This window comes from Hypomesus nipponensis, chromosome 21 (assembly GCF_054491055.1).
Source record: "Hypomesus nipponensis isolate SF chromosome 21, ASM5449105v1, whole genome shotgun sequence".
NCBI classification, from domain to species: Eukaryota; Metazoa; Chordata; class Actinopteri; order Osmeriformes; family Osmeridae; genus Hypomesus; species Hypomesus nipponensis.
In genome coordinates, this window is record NC_140381.1 from 1,366,932 (window position 1) to 1,385,000 (window position 18,069).

The window sequence follows — 18,069 nt, forward strand, 5'->3', positions numbered from 1 at the left end:
CTGTTCACTGATTGGTTGTGACATCTCATAGTTATTTAAAAGTGCACCTTCAAGAAGGGTATTCGATGTTTAGAGGCTCAACAGTATTTTTGTCCAGCAAACGAGTACTCAATATTTCAAAACCTTTTATTATTATTATATATGCACAGTATACATACACACGTACGCAGTTATTCGACTTGACTGAAGGAATCCGAGCAAAAGCACAACATTGCCCCTGTAGTGCAGCCAGAGTATGGAGTGAGATTGTAGATGTATCTTAAATTTGAGAAACTGATTGTATTTCAGTTACGAAAAATAATAATAATTGCCACCAGTTTTTCAAATTACAGTTAAGATAATTATTTTCCCTTCCAATTTCTCAGTCCACACCAGAGCAGTCTGTGTGCTGCGCTGGGAAGATGGCTGGGGTCTGTTCAGTGGTCTATGAGGGCTGATGTTCTCGCTCCCAGGGTCTAGACGGAGTTTCCTGAGCCGGCATGGAACTCAGCCACTGCTGGTAGTAACCACGGAAACCGTCGATCTGGTTCAAATAGTTGTTCCTGGATTTATACTGAGAACGAGGTATAGAGGAAGAGAGAGAGAAAGAGGGTGGGGGAGACAGAGATAGATAGAGGGAGGGAGGGGGAGAGAGGGAGGGAGGGAGGGAGGGAGGGAGGGAGGTAGATAGAGAGAGAGAGAGAGAGAGAGAGAGAGAGAGAGAGGGAGGGAGGGAGGGAGGGAGGGAGGGAGGGAGGGAGGGAGGGAGGGAGGGAGGGAGGGAGGGAGGGAGAAAACAAACATTTAGAAAGATAATGAAGCAACACACATACACACATTTCAACTTTGACTCTAAACACACACACACACACACACACTTACCTGGTCGTAACCAGGTGGGTATTGAGCAGCGAGCTCCAGCTGCTTGATGATGACATCGTTGGGTGGGACGTCCAGGTGTTTCATACTCTTAATCACTTCCTTCAAGTACAGGAAGTTAAGCCTCCGAGCAGCGCGGCCAATCAGGGCGGAGAACACGTGCACGCTCGGCTTCAGCCCCGCCTCCTACAGGACGCACAGTCAGCGATTAAGGAAAGACAACCTGATTGGGTCTACCTCGTGTGTGTGTGTGTGTGTGTGTGACTGTGTATATGTGTGTGTCACCTCCATGTCTTTCAGAAGCTGCAGTCCATCCTTCTTGTGGACACAGCCCAGAGCCAGACCGCCGTAGGTCTGCATGTCAGCACATATACCTTTCTGGGTCATCACACACACTATCTCCTGCCAACACACACACACACACACACATCAGGCTCACATAATGGACTTGTATGTTTTCAGGTCTGTGTGTGTGGGTGTGTATATGTGTGTGTATATGTGTGTGTGGGTGTATATGTGTGTGTGTGTATAGTGTGTATATGTGTGTGTGTATGCGTGTGTGTATATGTGTGTGTCAGTGTATATGTGTGTATATGTGTGTGTGTATATGTGTGGGTGTGTATATGTGTGTGTATATGTGTGTGTGGGTGTATATGTGTGTGTGTGTATAGTGTGTATATGTGTGTGTGTATGCGTGTGTGTATATGTGTGTGTCAGTGTATATGGGTGTATATGTGTGTGTGTATGGTGTGTGTGTATGCGTGTGTGTATAGTGTGCGTGTGCGTGTGTACCTTGGCTCCGTCCAGATCTCCTGCTCTGGCAGCCCTCCGTATCAGGCTGTTGAAGAACGCCACATCCAGCTTCACCTTGTGTTGCTTGGCAACCTGCAACAGGCTCAGCAGTGATTGGCTCCCCGGCTCCATGGTGTCAGCCAATAGAGAGAGGGTTTTGATGTCGGGTCGGCACCCATCTGCGGCCATCTTTTCAAGGACACCTTCAGCCCCGCCCACAAGAGCTAGCCTATCAGAAGCTCCTGTAACCGTTCCCAAGGAAACCACACCTGTGTTGGTTACCCATAGGTCCAGCAAGTTGGGAGGGCGGGCACTGTCCACTGACTGACAGGCGAGTGAGCCAATGGGAGCCTCTTGGTCATCTCTTCCTGGTACGAGGAGGGCGGAGCCCCCGGTGTCTTCCCCCCCCTTCACCGTTACTGCGGGGATCGCGGCATGGATGCCCGGGTTGCTGTGGCAACCGGGGTTGTCGTCATGGCCACCGGACGTTGTGAACAGCTGGGCCTCCAGCAAGTCAACATCCAGCGGAGCTCCGCCCCCAGAACCCCGATTGACCTTCGACCCCCTCTGCCCCCCCCCTTTCTCTGGGTTCAGCAGCAAGGCTGAGGCCAGCGCAGTGTCACCTATCCCACAATCCCTTGCAGCCCGGAGCAGCAGGTTGTAGTTCTTAAGGTCAGGGCGGAGCCCCATCCTCAACATCTGACGCCACACCTGAAACACACACACACACACATATTAATCAGAAGGTTGTTGGTTCGAGTCCCGGCCATGCCAGATAGAACCCTAACCTTACTTGCCTTGGGGAGAATGTCCCTGTACTTACAGTAAGTCACTCTGGATAAGAGCATCTGCTAAATGACTAAATGAAATGTAAATGTAATGTACACACACGCACGCACACACACACACACATCAAATGTATCCCAGTCAGTCAAATGGTGGGTGAAGGGTTAAGGCTAGACCACCCAGGTGTGTTCTACCTGCAGAGCCAGTCTGAATCCTGCCTCCTTGTCTCTCACACAGCCCATCAGCAGGTAGTGGAACGTCTCCTGGGTGATGGCATGGCCACCCTGCAGGATCTCCTACACACATTACAGCTATATCAGGCTAGGATCAGTCTCACTGTGAATAGCTTCAACACAACAGTCAGGACAGCCAGATCATCTACATCAATACACACACACACACACACACACGTGTACCCTGAGTGTGTGCAGGCAGGCGCGGAGGTGATTGGTCAGGGCGTGGGTCTTCAGGAGGGCATGAAAGGTGATGTCATTCAGGGGGTGGTTCTTCCGGCGAAGCTCCTGCTCCAATCGCAGCGCCTGTTGCAACCCTGCCTGTTTCCACGGCGACTCGGCACAGGCATTGAACAAGGCGGTGTAGGTGGCGTCCGTGGGAACCAGGCCTCGCTTCTTCATCTGGGGGGGGGGGGGGGGGGGGGGGTGTTGGGAGTTAGGACACACACCCAGGGGGACACACACACGGGAACGAACACACACAGGGACACACACAGACTAACAGACACACAGACTAACAGACACACAGACTAACACACACACACACAGGAACAAACACACACACAGGGACACACACACTAAGGGATACACACACAGGAACAGACACAGGCACACACACGCACAGATACACACACAGACACAAAGACTAACAGACACAAACAGACAGACACACAGGGTGGATGTGCATACGTGGTTGTAGAGTCTGAAGGCCAGTTTGAGGTTGCCTGAGCGTCCACACCCCCCTATGAGCAGCGTGTAGTTGAACTCCTCCGGCTGCAGCCTCTCTCCCCGCAGCATGTCCTCCTGGAACAGCTCCAGGGCTTCGCTTAGCTGTTACCACGGAGACACATGAGGGGAGGCAATGTTACCAAGGAAACATAAGGGTGGAGATGGGGGGGCGACATAGAAATGTAAGAAGGAGAGGTGCTAAGACAAGATGAAGGCCTAGGTGGGTTAGGACACACCAGGTGACCAATAGGATGAAGGAGAGGGGACAGAGATCAGAGGCACGCGGGAACTGGGACGGGCTAGGATCTGTTCGAGCAGTTCTCAACATGATAGAGATGGAGGGAGGGAGAGAAGTTATCTAACCTTGTTCTCCTTGATTAGTTTCTTGCACTGTAGAAAGTACCAGTAGGGAGTGTTCCTCCTTCCAGTTCGAGACCTGAAAGGCACCGGGTCCGTGTCTTCGTTCTCTCCGTCCTCCTCACTGCCATCCCGGAACCTCATGTCCCGTAGCTGCGGGGAGGTCTTTCGGAATGACCGCTTCGAGGCGAAGGAGCCGGACAACGAGCCGAAGCGTTCCTCGGGTGACTCGTTTTCATCCTGGCTAGGCTGGACGGAGACAGATCTTGGTAGGTCCAGATGTACTGGGTTGACAAAATTCTCCCTCGGTTTCCGAGCGCTCGCCATTGACACCGAAACGGCAAATCCTTTCCATTGGGTGTCAGTAACTGACGCCCGTTGAAACGGGCACTGACCCTTACCGGTAAATACCGTCGAAAGATCCCGTGTCGTTGGAACTGAAACGTACCTGACACCGTAATCAACGACACATCTTCCGTTTCTCAAGCACGAACGAGAGACACAGGGGAACATTATTTTGTAACTTTAGCTCGACTTACAGGATATGTTTAGCTAGAAGGTAGCTGTCAATTCAACTAAAGTCAATATCAAACTAAAATAGTTTCCGGAAAGTCACAAACCATTTAGGCTTATGTGACAAAAAATGACAAACGAAATTGATAATCCACTCTTGCCAATCCTGTCATCTTTATTCTTCGTAAACACCAGATCAACCAGCAGCAAGCATGTTGAGCTTGTTGTCCAGTGATGGATGCTAAGCAGACATGACGAGTACATAGCCGAGAAGCCCTAATACAATTGAAGAAATTAAACGCATTTCTCATTGCTGTTCTATGTAAATGTCAGTATGGTCAAATATAATCAAGCCTATTCTATTATAGACTACAATTTGTCCATATCCCTTGAAATCAATAAACAGTCCCAGGATGATTTCAACAGAAGATTGCCGAAAGATATTGATTAGTTTTCCTGTCAGGTTTAGAGGTCACAAGTCGAGAGATCTGAACCCAGCGATACTGCCCTCTTCTGGTCACACTGGGAACTACAGTGCACAACCAGTTTGCGTCATTGACGACTACTTGATGAGGACTCTTTAATACTCAACTGTACTCTATCGTACTCTACTCTGCTTTACTCTGTCATAGGCTTTGCTGTTTTCATCTCCCCACTCCTCATCCCTCCTCTCCTTTCACTGTGTATGTGGAAAAAAAGTTATGACACGTTGAACAAATATTATTTGTTTAGGGCCCCAAAACCCTGCCCATGTTCCTGACTACAGCAGCTCTTTTTTTTAAACAAATTTCAAAATTTCTGAAAGACGAAGAGATGTGTGTGTGTCAGACACTACATACGGACAGAGGGTCATCACAAGTACGTCTTTATTATCATAAATAATATACTGTCATATGTTCCCACATCGTGAACAAAACAGTCCTTATATGGCACAAAACAACAACCACAGGAAACTCCTTATATGGAGATCCCACCTGTCCTTCCCTTTTGATTGTGATTGGACAGCGCAGGCACGGAAGTCCCGCCCTCTTAGCGTGATTACACTTCTTCTCAGGGTGTCTTGGGGTGGCATGCCATATCACCATGGTGACCGGGGAAGGGTCTGTGCCACCCGACTCTGGAACAAGGTCACCTGATCCAAGAGAGGGAGGGGCGTTTCTCTGATGACCAATGGCAGATCTTCATGGAGCAGAGGGTAGATGACCACACTGAGAGCAGGGCGCTCTGAAGAGAACCTGGAGGGAGGGAGGGACATACAGAGTGAGAGTGCAAACTGGTAATGTTACTGCCATGTTACTGACAGGTAGTCAGACAGACAGACAGTCAGACAGACAGACAGACAGACAGACCTGTCCAGTAGAGTCTTCTGAAGCGTGCGACAGGACACCAGGGTTCCACCCATGAACATGTGACACATGACAACATCACGGCAACGCTCCATGAAGGTTGCCACGGCGTCGGGCTGGAAGGTTCCGTTGCGTGAGACAATGCAGAGCCGCTGCAGCCGGGAGCAGCAGGACAGAGCCTCGAAGAACGCAGAGTTAGCACTGAGGTAGGGCTGTTCCAGCCTGCACACACACACACAACCATACACACAAACACAAATAAGTCCCATAAAAGTTTGCTCACTCCTTATGTGTGTGTGTGTATGTGGTGTGTGTGGTGTGTGTATGGTTGTGTGTGGTGTGTATGGTTGTGTGTGTGGTGTGTATGGTTGTGTGTGGTGTGTGTGTGTATGATTGTGGGGGGGTGTGTGTATGGTTGTGTGTCTGGTGTGTATGGTTGTGTGTGTGGTGTATGTATGGTTGTGTGTGTGGTGTGTATGGTTGTGTGTGTGGTGTGTGTATGGTTGTGTGTGTGGTGTGTATGGTTGTGTGTGTGGTGTGTATGGTTGTGTGTGTGGTGTGTGTATGGTTGTGTGTGTGGTGCGTGTATGGTTGTGTGTGTGGTGTGTATGGTTGTGTGTGTGGTGTGTGTATGGTTGTGTGTGTGGTGTGTGTATGGTTGTGTGTGCATGCTAACCTGAGCTCCCGGAGCTGGCTGCAGTGCTGCAGAGCTTCCAGCAGGGAGGCGCTGTAGCTCATTGTCTTTAAGGAGCCCAGGTTGGCCAGAGACAGCACCTGCAGCTCCTGGCACCGCTGGGCCACCCGCACCAGCCCCGCCCCCCTGGACACACCCGGCACACCCGCCAGCGTCAGCTTCCGTAACCGCGGCAACTCTTGCAGGGCGGCAATATGGGCGTCGCCAACGGCCCTCGCCCAGGCGCACGCTCGGGGCTCCGCCCACACGCGTACGCACGCCTCCAGGCGTGGCAGCGCCGACACGAACCCCGGTCCCGTCACCTCCAGGACCTCCAGGGAGGGGCAGCCGGCCAGGAGGGCGCCCAGCCCCGAGGTGCCGTCCCTGGGGAAGGAGGGGGCCGAGTCTGGCCTGTAGCTCTGGAGCCCCACGCGGGGGGGCTTCCTGAGGCCCAACAGCAGGGCGGAGGGGGAGAGGGTGTGTGTGGGGGCGTGTGTGTTTGTGTGGGGGCCGTCGGCCAGAGCGCACACGGGCAGGGAGAGCGAGCAGAGATGTGTAAGCCTGGCCAGGCTGGCGCACAGGTGCGTGTCTCCGCCCAGCCCCGCAGGGTTGTCGTGGTGATAGTGTGTGTGCGTCAAGTTGAGGTGTGCGAGGTTGGGGCAGCCCGTAACCAGCCGGTTCATCGTCTCAGCAACAAGCTCGTCCTCCCCACGCGCACCGTTGCCCTCTGGGTAAGGGTTGTGGCTTATTCCACTGAGGTTCAGGCTGACCAATCGTGTCGCATCTCTGATTCCGTCCTCCAGCAACGACCGGACAATCTGCGGCCGTAACGCGGGGCAACGGCTGAAACTCAGGTGCTTAGGGGCGTTGCCGTTGAGGGCCCTCCGTAGGGACTCGGCATCCAACCAGGAGCGAGGAAGCTGCAAGGCCTCCAGGTCACCGTGGCGACCCAAGGCCTGGGCCAATGAGGCGGCGGCTGGCCAGTGGGCGGGGTTGAGACCAGGAACTGAAACCAGGAAGACTCGGAGGTGTTCCGGAACACGGACGCTGAACACAGCCAGGTAGAGCAAGAGGAGGGTCTGGTTCACCTGCAACGCACACACACACACAGGTACACACACACACACATATACACAGGTATACACACACAATGTTTATGTAATACACCAACATTGCCAAGATAGAAACTGTTGAATACAAGATCCTGTCACAGAAGCAGTCACAACCATGCTCACACGCACACCCCAATCCTCCCCACCCTCCCCCCCCCTCTCCACCGTCTTCCCTCCCTCCCCTCCTCCTCTCCCCCCCCCTCCACCCTCTTCCCTCCCCTCCCCTCCACCCCTCCTCTCCCCTCCCCACCCTTCCCTCCCCCTCTCCACCCCTCCCCACCCTTCCCCCCCCTCTCCACCCTCTCCCCTCCCCTCCACCCCTCCTCTCCCCTCCCTACCTCCCCTGGAGCGAGGCGGGCGGTGAAGCACTGCAGATGTTGGTAGTGTGGGACGCTGCTCTGCCCCACCATGAGCTGGCAGCACATGCTGGTGCCCTCCCTGGTCACCTCGGGGATCTCCAGCCGCAGCTGCAGCCGCTGCAGGCCGCAGCAGCAGGGCACCACGCCGTAGCTGGGAGTCAGCAGCGTCTGCCTCAGAGCACGCACGCGCCCCAGCGAATCACGTGCCTCCGCGCTCAGCTGGGCGGAGTCGAAGCCGGGAGCCACGTCGAAGGCCAGTGATTGGAGGAGAGGGAGGGAGGAGAGGAGGCGGGAGAGGCGGAGCGTGGTGACACGGCAACCGGACAGGTCGAGTTGAGTCACTGCCCGGCAACGATGGACCTGGTCAATGGTGGATCCGGACAGCCAATAGCAGCCGTTCAGGCTGAGGGACTGCACCTGATTGGACAGCTGCTTCAGCACCTGGCAAACAGTGGCATCGCTGGCCTGGAGGAAGGAGAGGGGCCCGGGGACAGGAAAGAGGAAGCAGGGAACACGATGATTGGTCACAGGATTTCCCAAAGAACCAAGTGTGCCTATGAGTGTGTGTGTGTGTGTGTGCATGCCTGTCTGTGTGTGTGTGCATGCCTGTCTGTGTGTGTGTGCATGCCTGTCTGTGTGTGTGTGCATGCCTGTCTGTGTGTGTGTGCATGCCTGTCTGTGTGTGTGTGTGTTACCGTGTAGTCCTCAGTCAGGCAGGCGTGGCTGAGCAGGGTCTTGTCGTGGCAGAGCGAGTGCAGTTTGCGGCAGACACGTGCCACGCTCAGTAGCAGGTCGGGCAGGGGCACGTAGCGCAGCACGCCCAGCAGGATCTCATCAGAGAAGTCCGATATCCCCACGGAGACGGCAGGAACGCCCTCCTCTCCACACACCGCCTGGGGACAGGGAGGGAGACAGAAAAGTACAGACAGAATCAGAGACAGCAGCTAAAACTGTTAAAGTTATGTTTGAACAGCTCTACACAGAAACATACCATAGCGTCTTACACAGATAGCGACAGATGACACTGAACTACACTGGTAGCAGACTTCTGTGCATCAACAGAACAACCTCACGGCTAACTCACTGCATACTAGCCACTTTGAGATACCCGATGGAAACAATTAATTATTTAAAATCAGTTAGGAATGAACGGTCAACTCATTAAAACTCACTGCAGTCTGGGCAGCGAGCCGGTGTTAGCTAAAGCTTGCTCGGTAAATCTGTAGCTAGTAGGCTTTTGTTAGGTATTCGGTACGGTTTCTGGAAAATATCAGTAAACTAACCTGCACAATTTGATTGTCCATGTTTTCATGTAAAGTTCCACTTAAAGACATGCTCGTTTTTATGGGCGTTTCATGTGTATAGTTTTCTTTAAGCGATGATGTCCAGGGGCTAACTCGCCAGCGACATTACTTGGTTGAGACGTGGAACAAAAATCACGCTAGCTGTAGCGGAACACCGGAAGATCAGTATTGACGGACTCACTACCGCTCTATTCTGTGAAACACGTCAACACCTAAGGAATCGGTTAACGATTTCTTCACGTTAAGTGGTTCACCTTAGAGAAAGTACAATTCTTTATTGAGGCTGGCTTCACATCGATCCGCTGGAATAATTAAGTAATAGTTTACACAGACTGTCAACAAATTATTTGTAGTAGCTTACTGTGTCTGTGACCATAATAAATATAGGCCTATTAGTGTGATCATATTAAAACGATGAAAGCTGTCATTCTTGCCGCGGGATATGGAACGAGGTTGCAAAGAGATGTCGAAAAGAGCACCTGCGGAAGATTTAGCCATCTGTCTGGCATTTCCAAACCATTGCTTCCTGTGGGCTACTCTTTATTGATATCATACTGGGTTAATGCGTTGACTGCCACTGAATGTGTGGATACGATTTACGTGATTACAAATGCCCTGCACCAAGAGAAATTTCAGGAGTGGGCCAAAGACTTCCACAACGTTAAAATCCTCAGTGATGGAACAAGAAGCAATGAAGAGCGTCTTGGTGCAGTGTCCTGCCTTCAACTGGCTGTGAAGAACTTCATGATCAAGGATCATGTGGTCGTTATTGGAGGTGACACTCTCTTTAAGGAAGATTTCAGCCTCAACAAAGTAAAGGAGAAGTTTTGTGAACTTCAAGCAAAGAGTGAGGACAGTAATTTGGTACTTTCTTACCAGTGCAAAGATGAGGACACTTCCAAGTATGGTATATTGGAGGTGGATGAAGCTCTTCGGGTGCTGTGCATGAAGGAGAAACCACTGTTCTCTGAGACAACATCGAGGAGGGCATGTCCCTGTTTCTATATTCTGTCCCAAACAAGCCTTCCTCTTCTCGATGACTTTCTGGACGCATTTAAGGAATCTGCCATTGAAGAGAAAGACGCACCTGGAAATTTCTTGTCTTGGCTCATTGCAAGAAAACCTGTGTACACTTATGAGATCGATGGTCGTTTTGATGTTGGAAACCTGCAATCCTATATTGAATGTGATCTGTATTTTAGAGAACTTCACGATGTTAAGTCATACATGATATAGTAAACTGCAAAATACATTGTGACTGGGTCAGTACAACAAAACCTTTCTGTAACGTTATAATCATAAGAAAAAAAATCAAACTTCCTGCCTATATTCCAGCTATTGGTCTTTGTTTATTACCTTTGAAAACGTACATTTTAGAGAACTTTGATTCTAAAATCTGTTTTGTAATTCATACATGTTTGATAAACAACCACTTAACTAAAAAGTAAATGTTCACTTTATCCAAAGTAACTTGTCCCAATAATTTTTTTTTTGCCCCATTATCTTACCGTTATTGTTTATATTGAGATGAGCAATGAGATCACTTTAGATCTAAAAGTTGTTTTCAGGATAATGGGGCATTAAGTCACTAAGGCTGCACCTTTAAATACTGTATTTACAGTATGTCTGGCTGGAGCTGCGTTCTATCAGCGCAGGGTCAAGTCTCATTTTGTGTGAATCAATTTATTCCAGAAACGTTATTTTAACACCACTTTTCAGGACAAGTGATCAGACGAGCCTGTTGTTGCATTTGATTGTTTTGATAAAATAAGCTGTACTTCAGCCCAAGAGCTTGCAACTGAAATTCCTAAATAACATTAAATGCATTAAACATTTTATGCAATCATACCGTCCACATCGATCATCTAATATTTGTCATTTCTGAGAGATGGCAACTTGTGCTACTTTGATGGTTCAGTTGGTCAGAGGTTGAAGTCTGAACCACAGGAGTGATGAGAGAAACAGGAGTTCATAGACATGTGCACTTTATTGAATTCTTATTGGTCGGTGTTGACAGTATCCCAGCAGCCCCCTCCCCTCCCCAGATGGGGGGGTGAGGGGTGATGACAACCTTTACACTTTCATACAAAAGGTAAAGATTATTTTTTGCATAACAAAACACAAAAAAAAAACTGGACCAAGTATTTTTTTCTCTTAAGGCTGAAAGTACAAAAAACAAACCGAATGACTTGACTCGATTACATAATTTACATATTAAGCAATACTAGGAACCAGGAGGGACTGAGCGTTAGCCCCGCCCCCCCAGCCCAGGAAACCTTCACAGAGGTAAATAAGGTGGGTGAACAGACAACTGGGACGACCTACACAACAAATATACAGGGAGGATCCTCTCTCTCTCACGGGCCCCCTGCTGGCCGAGGCCTCAGCCCTGCAGACACCAGGCAGGCAGGCCGGGGTTGCCCGGACGAAGGGCCTCTTGGATGGAAGAGTGGGAGGGGCGGAGTGTGGGGGGGGGGGTCAGAACTCTGCACACACCAATGTGTGTGAGTGTATGAGAGCGAGTGTGTGTGTGTGTGAGTGTGTGTGTGCGCATGTGTGTGCAGAGCTCAAGCGGTCACTAGCGGTGCGTGTAGTAAGAGGATGGGGGGGGAAGGGGGGGGAAGACAGTCTGTTTAGAAGCACTTCCTGTGGACGATGGAGGGGCCGGACTCATCATACTCCTGCTTGCTGATCCACATCTGCTGGAAGGTGGACAGGGAGGCCAGGATGGAGCCTCCGATCCAGACGGAGTACTTCCTCTCTGGGGGGGCGATGATCTGGAGGCAGGAGGAAGAGAAGCTGTTAGACCTGAAGTGGACTCAGACGAACCCCATTAAAGTTATTACTGCTCTAGCTGTTCCAGCATCTTGCACTTGGCTGGTAAACTTCTGCTTCACTGAACAAATTGCAATTATACAAATGGAAACTCTTGGAACATTAAGCTGGCTGGTGGGTTCTTAAGAAGCTTTTAGAGACAAGTGTGTCTCCAGTCCTCACCTTGATCTTCATGGTGGAGGGGGCCAGGGCTGTGATCTCCTTCTGCATGCGGTCAGCGATGCCGGGGTACATGGTGGTACCTCCAGACAGCACGGTGTTGGCGTACAGGTCCTTACGGATGTCCACATCACACTTCATGATGCTGTTGAAGGTGGTCTCATGGATGCCGCAGGACTCCATACCTGGGGGAGGGAGGAGGTTAGAGATAAACATCTAGACTCTCCAGCAGGACAGAAACAGAGGCCTTCAAACCAAGACCAGCGACCACCCAGTGCATCGTGGGATGTGCTGTGAGACTCACCGAGGAAGGAGGGCTGGAACAGGGCCTCGGGGCAGCGGAACCTCTCGTTGCCGATGGTGATGACCTGTCCGTCAGGAAGCTCGTAGCTCTTCTCCAGCGAGGAGGAGGAGGCAGCAGTGCTCATCTCCTGCTCAAAGTCCAGAGCCACGTAGCACAGCTTCTCCTTGATGTCACGCACGATCTCACGCTCGGCCGTGGTGGTGAAGGAATAGCCACGCTCTGTCAGGATCTTCATCAGGTAGTCGGTGAGGTCACGGCCGGCCAGATCCAGACGCAGGATGGCGTGGGGCAGGGCGTAGCCCTCGTAGATGGGCACTGTGTGGGTCACACCATCACCGGAGTCCATGACGATACCGGTGGTACGACCAGAGGCGTAGAGGGACAGAACAGCCTGGATGGCCACGTACATGGCGGGGGTGTTGAAGGTCTCGAACATGATCTGGAGAGGAGGGGAGGAGAGGTGGAGGGGTGAGGAGGAGTGAAGCAACACCAGCAGGTCACTACACTGCACACAGCAGAGAGCCATGCACTAGACTAGAGACAAGTCGCTCAACAGGAGCACTGACGCATGTTATGTTTCCATCAAACGGTCCTGTCATTAGTAGTGAACATGAAGCTAGACTGGATCATCCTAGTGATGAGGCCCGAGGGGCCTGCATGCAGACAGGCAGCACACAGGAGAAGAGAAACCTGGAGCTTCCAGAGAGACTGACAGATCAGCAGGGCTGAGGAGAGAGGGCCTGAAGGAGGGCGAACGAGAACAAAAGGAACTCAAGAACAGTAAAGTAGGAGGTGTGTTCAGGGGGGCTGCAGCTTTGAATAAGCCTTTTGCCCTGGTCACATCCTGCCCCAAATGGTTGGGAGGGTGAGAGAGAGACAGACTGAAGCCACACCTGGGTCATCTTCTCCCTGTTGGCCTTGGGGTTGAGTGGAGCCTCAGTGAGCAGGACGGGGTGCTCCTCGGGGGCCACACGGAGCTCGTTGTAGAAGGTGTGATGCCAGATCTTCTCCATGTCGTCCCAGTTGGTGACGATGCCGTGCTCGATGGGGTACTTCAGGGTCAGGATACCCCTCTTGCTCTGGGCCTCGTCTCCTACGTAGCTGTCCTTCTGACCCATACCCACCATCACACCCTGGGGGAGGAGAGAGGGAGCTTAGTGGACTCGTCGGGCTGCAAGGCCTCACAGACATGGATTACTGCAGAAGTACAGTATGCATGTGTGTGTCAAAACTGCAGTAGAAAATGGCTAAAATTTAAATGTAGGAAAGCCAAACTTAAATGGGCATAGTACTTTGCCAAGTGAAATCAGGTAAAAGGAAATTAGTGAAAATTGTTGGTTAACTAAATTGTAGGTAAATGATTGACGTGTAGATTACCTGATGCCTGGGACGACCGACGATGGAGGGGAACACTGCGCGAGGAGCGTCATCTCCAGCGAAACCGGCTTTGCACATACCGGAGCCGTTATCAACGACCAGGGCGGCGATCTCGTCTTCCATTTCTGTACAAACAGGAACAAAAAATGCGGAACCGTTAAAATTGCGAACAAGCTATTCAGTGAGCTGTTGTACCACACAACGGCCGCAAGGTGGCGCCGCAGGGCCCAGCTCCAGGGCCATGCCCAGTGCGGGAAGACAAAAGCCAGCTTCTCTTGGTCTAGTCATTGCCATATATGGGAATAGTTCGACCAGCTTAGTAAAAACTGCTGCTCGGCCCGTGACTGCCACCCCGCGTGCTGTTCTACAGCCGCCTGTGACAGCGAGGGGCCACTCCCTAATCCGAAACGAGGATAACCGTCCCCACGTCCCAGATCAACGCCTACTGTGCAGTTGATGTCTATACAAAAATGTAGAAATTCTAATGTCCCGGTACCACAAATGTCAACGGTCTAACCATAAAAAGGTTCGAGACTGTTCGCAGGGCAAGTTACACAAAAGCGCTAACACCACACTAGACCAGTTAGTTAGCTAGCTAACCGGTCGTGTAGCTCTTCTCGGTAACGGGTTGACCCAAATGTCCTAGATAATGAAAAGTAAAGCATTAACTTTTGTATAATTACAATTTTTTTTCAAAAGGTTCAGTAAGCTTAGTCAGCTAGCAGGCATTCAAGGGCGGCGGTCCACGGCAGGATCGTGTACGGTAGAGAGGGTCGTGATGTAACCTCGGTTCATTAAGACTTGTGGCCGCTGACAGGCAGCTATGCCAAGCCGGTCCAGTGTGCTAGCGCGAGCGGGACACACCCATGGCAACCAGACGCCATCAAAAAGAACAATCCGTTGAAATTCAAATTCCTCAAACGCTGCCGTCCTACTAAGCTCTTTCTGGTCCTTTAAAATTAAACTCAAAGACAATTAACACAGACCACACAAGTCGCCACCCTACAGCTCGATAACCAGGATAAATTAGCTAGCTCCCAAGCTAACCATACAATTCGTTACTGTAGCGACTTCATAGGAATACCTCTGAATTAACTAGCAAAATGTAATTACAAGATGTAATTACTGTACAGTACGCTAGCTACAGTATTGCAGTTTCTAGCTCCAGTTACAATTTTAACGCGTGTCGAAGCAATGAATGGATAACAGCAGTTCTATCAACAATATCTGGCCACATCGCCAACACTACAGCTTTTCAAACAATCTTAAGATCCATACTCAAGGCGGTACGCATTTTCGGTCTTACCTGTGTTTTAGGGAAGTGTTAACTGCACAAGGAGAATGTATACGCGCGGTAGTCCGCTCTGCTAGATCGACTGTGGTAGAATGATGAAGCGTTGCCAAGGTGCTGGGTTTTATGTGCGCCCGCGCTGCAGCCCCTATCCATAAAAGGCAAACTTTCTGCACGGCGCGCTCTGATTGGCTCGATCGCGTCCACTTGGAGAGGCGCATTCGGCCGGCTGAGGGACGGGGCAAGACTGGCAAAGCGGCCTACACTAAAATCATAAACTTAAAAAGATTATCGATTTGTAGTTGAGATCAGTGCTTTTGTATGAAAGCAAATTAGCCAGAGTTTCATTCACGGCTACCTTGAAAACGATAAATTAAAGTGTTTTACGACTCTTAACCGAGAGAGTGGCCTCTCCGTTAAATACAGGCTTAAAATGATTTGTTTATTTAAGAATTTGTAATAATAATGGAGTTGTATTTATATCAGTCATTCCTTACAATGAACATACACACATTCCTGGGTCTCCCTCCTGCCCCGCAACAGCCTCTTAGGCTAAAGAGCTTATCTCTGTAGCAAACACAATACTTAACGACCCCCCAGCCCTTCAATAATAACCACATATAGCTGTAAAAAAGAGAAGAGAAGAGTGGAAAAATAAGAGAATAATGAATATATATGCAATAGGAGTTGCCTACATAATGATAATGTTATATAATGTATTAGCTTAGCAGGCTCTTATCTAAAGCGACACACATACATGCCTTTAAGACACACTTGTAACATTCCTTACAATGAATACACACACACACTTGCAGAGCCAGATTGCGCATCACTGATGACAGCTGGATGAGTAGAAGGGTGACAGGTCAGGAGAGCACAGCTAACACCATTAACACGACACACACGCACACACTAAACCAAACTGTGACGGCGATATCCTTGGCAGAACTGACAGGCTAGATGGTGACAGCTCTTTGCAGCCTGTAAATCTATCACAGCAATCATCAAGTGTGTGTGTGTGTGTGTGTGTTTGTGTGTGTGTGTGTGTGTACGGCAGTGTAGGCATCGAATGTCTCTTCGTGTCGAGGCGAAAGGGACCATGTTGCCTCTGGCTCTTGTATACTGTCCACACTTTCCAAACTATCAATATATAACCAGCACCAGTACCAGATATCAGGACCAGATACCAGAGACCCGCACCAGTATTATTACCAGTACAGGACCAGGACCAGGACCAGGACCAGGACCAGGACCAGGACCAGGACCAGGACCAGAATCAGAGTCTCTGAAACCAGGGAGCATAGTCTTAGTGACTGACAGGACAGGGTTCAAGTCCTGCTGTGAGGAGGTAACACTTCATGGATTAGTTGGAACTGTGTCACACAAGCTGAATCACACACACGCACCTACACACACAATCTGAGGAAGACTGCGACACACACACACACACAGGTCACAGATATGCGTGTGCACACACACACACGCACCCAAACACACACACGCCCTTCCCCCCCGCACACAGCTGTAGATGGCAGGGGTGTGTTTCACAGTGAGACTATATTTGGAGTTCCTGCAGAGCTACCACATCCTGTCCATTGTTGTTGTAATTAAACTGATACCTTCTTGGAGGTCTACCTGTGTCCTCACTGAAACTGCCGACACTCCACACCCGTGTACTACATCACCACACCTGTGTACTACATCACCACACCCGTGTGAGTCATCACCACACCTGAGTACTTCCTCGTCCCACGAGTCACAATGTGTGCAGCACTTCACCAGTGTTCTATTGGGATGGTATGATGACGTTGTGATGAACAGGTGAGAAAGAGGAGGGAGAAGAGAAGAGGAGGCAAGGAGGTGGAGTGGGAAGGAGGATGAGAGGAGGATGTTGCAGTAAACATGTCTTTCCACCAAGTAACAGCAGAGGGACTAACTTTTTAAACAATGTGCTCCTTCATTACTCATTCATTAAAAAGCGATTAACAAGATTTTTTTTTGAATATATATGTATTATGTTCAGTTCTATATTCTCGTGACCTGTACCAAACTCCTGAGAAGTCTGTGAGTGGATAGGGCGCTGGAGCTAGGAAACGTCTGTCCTCTGCTTGGTCTACACGACACTACCTGTGTCCTCTACCTGTGGACATGACAGTTAACCTTTCTTAGACTTCTGCGTCTGTGACACAGATGGCCAGAGTGGACTCAGACACTCATACGGGACAGGACTGAAACACACCTCGCAGTAACCATGACAACACGGAGCAAGCTGTCACACACTCCGACAAGGCCTTCATTATCCCAGAGGCCCAGACACTCACTCCACAGACTGTAAACAAGCCAGCTCTGGCGTTTTAGTTAGCTGTACAAAGTGTTTGTTGGTGCCTGCTATGCTATGCTATCACATGCTAGCAGTGCTTGGTATAATGTGATTGGTAACTAACTGGTTTCTGATATGCTATGCTATCACATGCTAGCAGTGCTTGATATACAGTGATTGTGAACTGACTGGTTTCTGCTATGCTATGCTATCACATGCTAGCAGTGCTTGGTATACAGTGAATGTAAACTGACTGGTTTCTGCTATGCTATGCTATCACACATGGGGGATGGGGAGGAGGGGGTGAGGAGTATCTATCGTCATTCATTAATTCCAGGAATGTTGTTAGAGTGGAATGACCTATCAGAGATTGAATAGCCTTGGAACTCACACACATGCACTCTCTTACACACTCTCTCTCTCTCTCTCTCTCTCTCTCTCTCTCTCTCTCTCTCTCTCTCTCTCACACACACACTCTCTCGCACACACACCCACACACTTAGGAGGTCCTAATACGGGCATGTCAGAGGAACAGGACAGACACCGGCAGGAGAGACAGGAAGTTCATTTCTCACGGCCTCTCTGCAGTGACTGCACACAGGAAGTGACTACACAAACACTGTGCAGCCCGGTACACTGTTGCGCTGTGTTAGTTAATTAACAGTTCACCCTGTGATCTACAAAGCTAAGCACACACACTCACGTTACAGTACACACACAC

The 18,069-nt window shown here is 50.2% G+C and overlaps 4 protein-coding genes across 4 annotated transcripts; 1 reads left to right on the top strand and 3 right to left on the bottom strand.

The window, feature by feature from the left end:
• Positions 1-108: 108 nt before the first annotated feature.
• On the bottom strand, positions 109-4,694 carry ptcd1 (pentatricopeptide repeat domain 1). Its single transcript, XM_084685175.1, has 8 exons — positions 3,762-4,694; positions 3,360-3,500; positions 2,853-3,071; positions 2,631-2,732; positions 1,651-2,361; positions 1,144-1,260; positions 862-1,044; positions 109-553 (listed from the first exon to the last, which is right to left on the bottom strand). Exons 1-8 carry the CDS (start codon positions 4,266-4,268, stop codon positions 425-427), a joined length of 2,109 nt encoding a protein of 702 aa, XP_084541301.1. The 5' UTR covers positions 4,269-4,694; the 3' UTR covers positions 109-424.
• Positions 4,695-5,117: 423 nt separating this feature from the next.
• On the bottom strand, positions 5,118-9,209 carry fbxl18 (F-box and leucine-rich repeat protein 18). The gene is made up of 6 exons (XM_084685169.1): positions 9,042-9,209; positions 8,454-8,651; positions 7,738-8,223; positions 6,291-7,375; positions 5,618-5,836; positions 5,118-5,503 (listed from the first exon to the last, which is right to left on the bottom strand). Exons 1-6 carry the CDS (start codon positions 9,090-9,092, stop codon positions 5,347-5,349), a joined length of 2,196 nt encoding a protein of 731 aa, XP_084541295.1. The 5' UTR covers positions 9,093-9,209; the 3' UTR covers positions 5,118-5,346.
• A 34-nt stretch (positions 9,210-9,243) lies between these two features.
• LOC146237283 (uncharacterized) lies at positions 9,244-10,910 on the top strand. The gene has a single exon (XM_084685235.1). The coding sequence runs from the start codon at positions 9,477-9,479 to the stop codon at positions 10,296-10,298; it is 822 nt and encodes a 273-aa protein (XP_084541361.1). The 5' UTR covers positions 9,244-9,476; the 3' UTR covers positions 10,299-10,910.
• A 120-nt stretch (positions 10,911-11,030) lies between these two features.
• actb1 (actin, beta 1) lies at positions 11,031-15,177 on the bottom strand. Its single transcript, XM_084685220.1, has 6 exons — positions 15,044-15,177; positions 13,738-13,862; positions 13,254-13,493; positions 12,361-12,799; positions 12,060-12,241; positions 11,031-11,839 (listed from the first exon to the last, which is right to left on the bottom strand). The coding sequence occupies exons 2-6, from the start codon at positions 13,858-13,860 to the stop codon at positions 11,696-11,698; spliced, it is 1,128 nt and encodes a 375-aa protein (XP_084541346.1). The 5' UTR covers positions 13,861-13,862; positions 15,044-15,177; the 3' UTR covers positions 11,031-11,695.
• Positions 15,178-18,069: the final 2,892 nt, after the last annotated feature.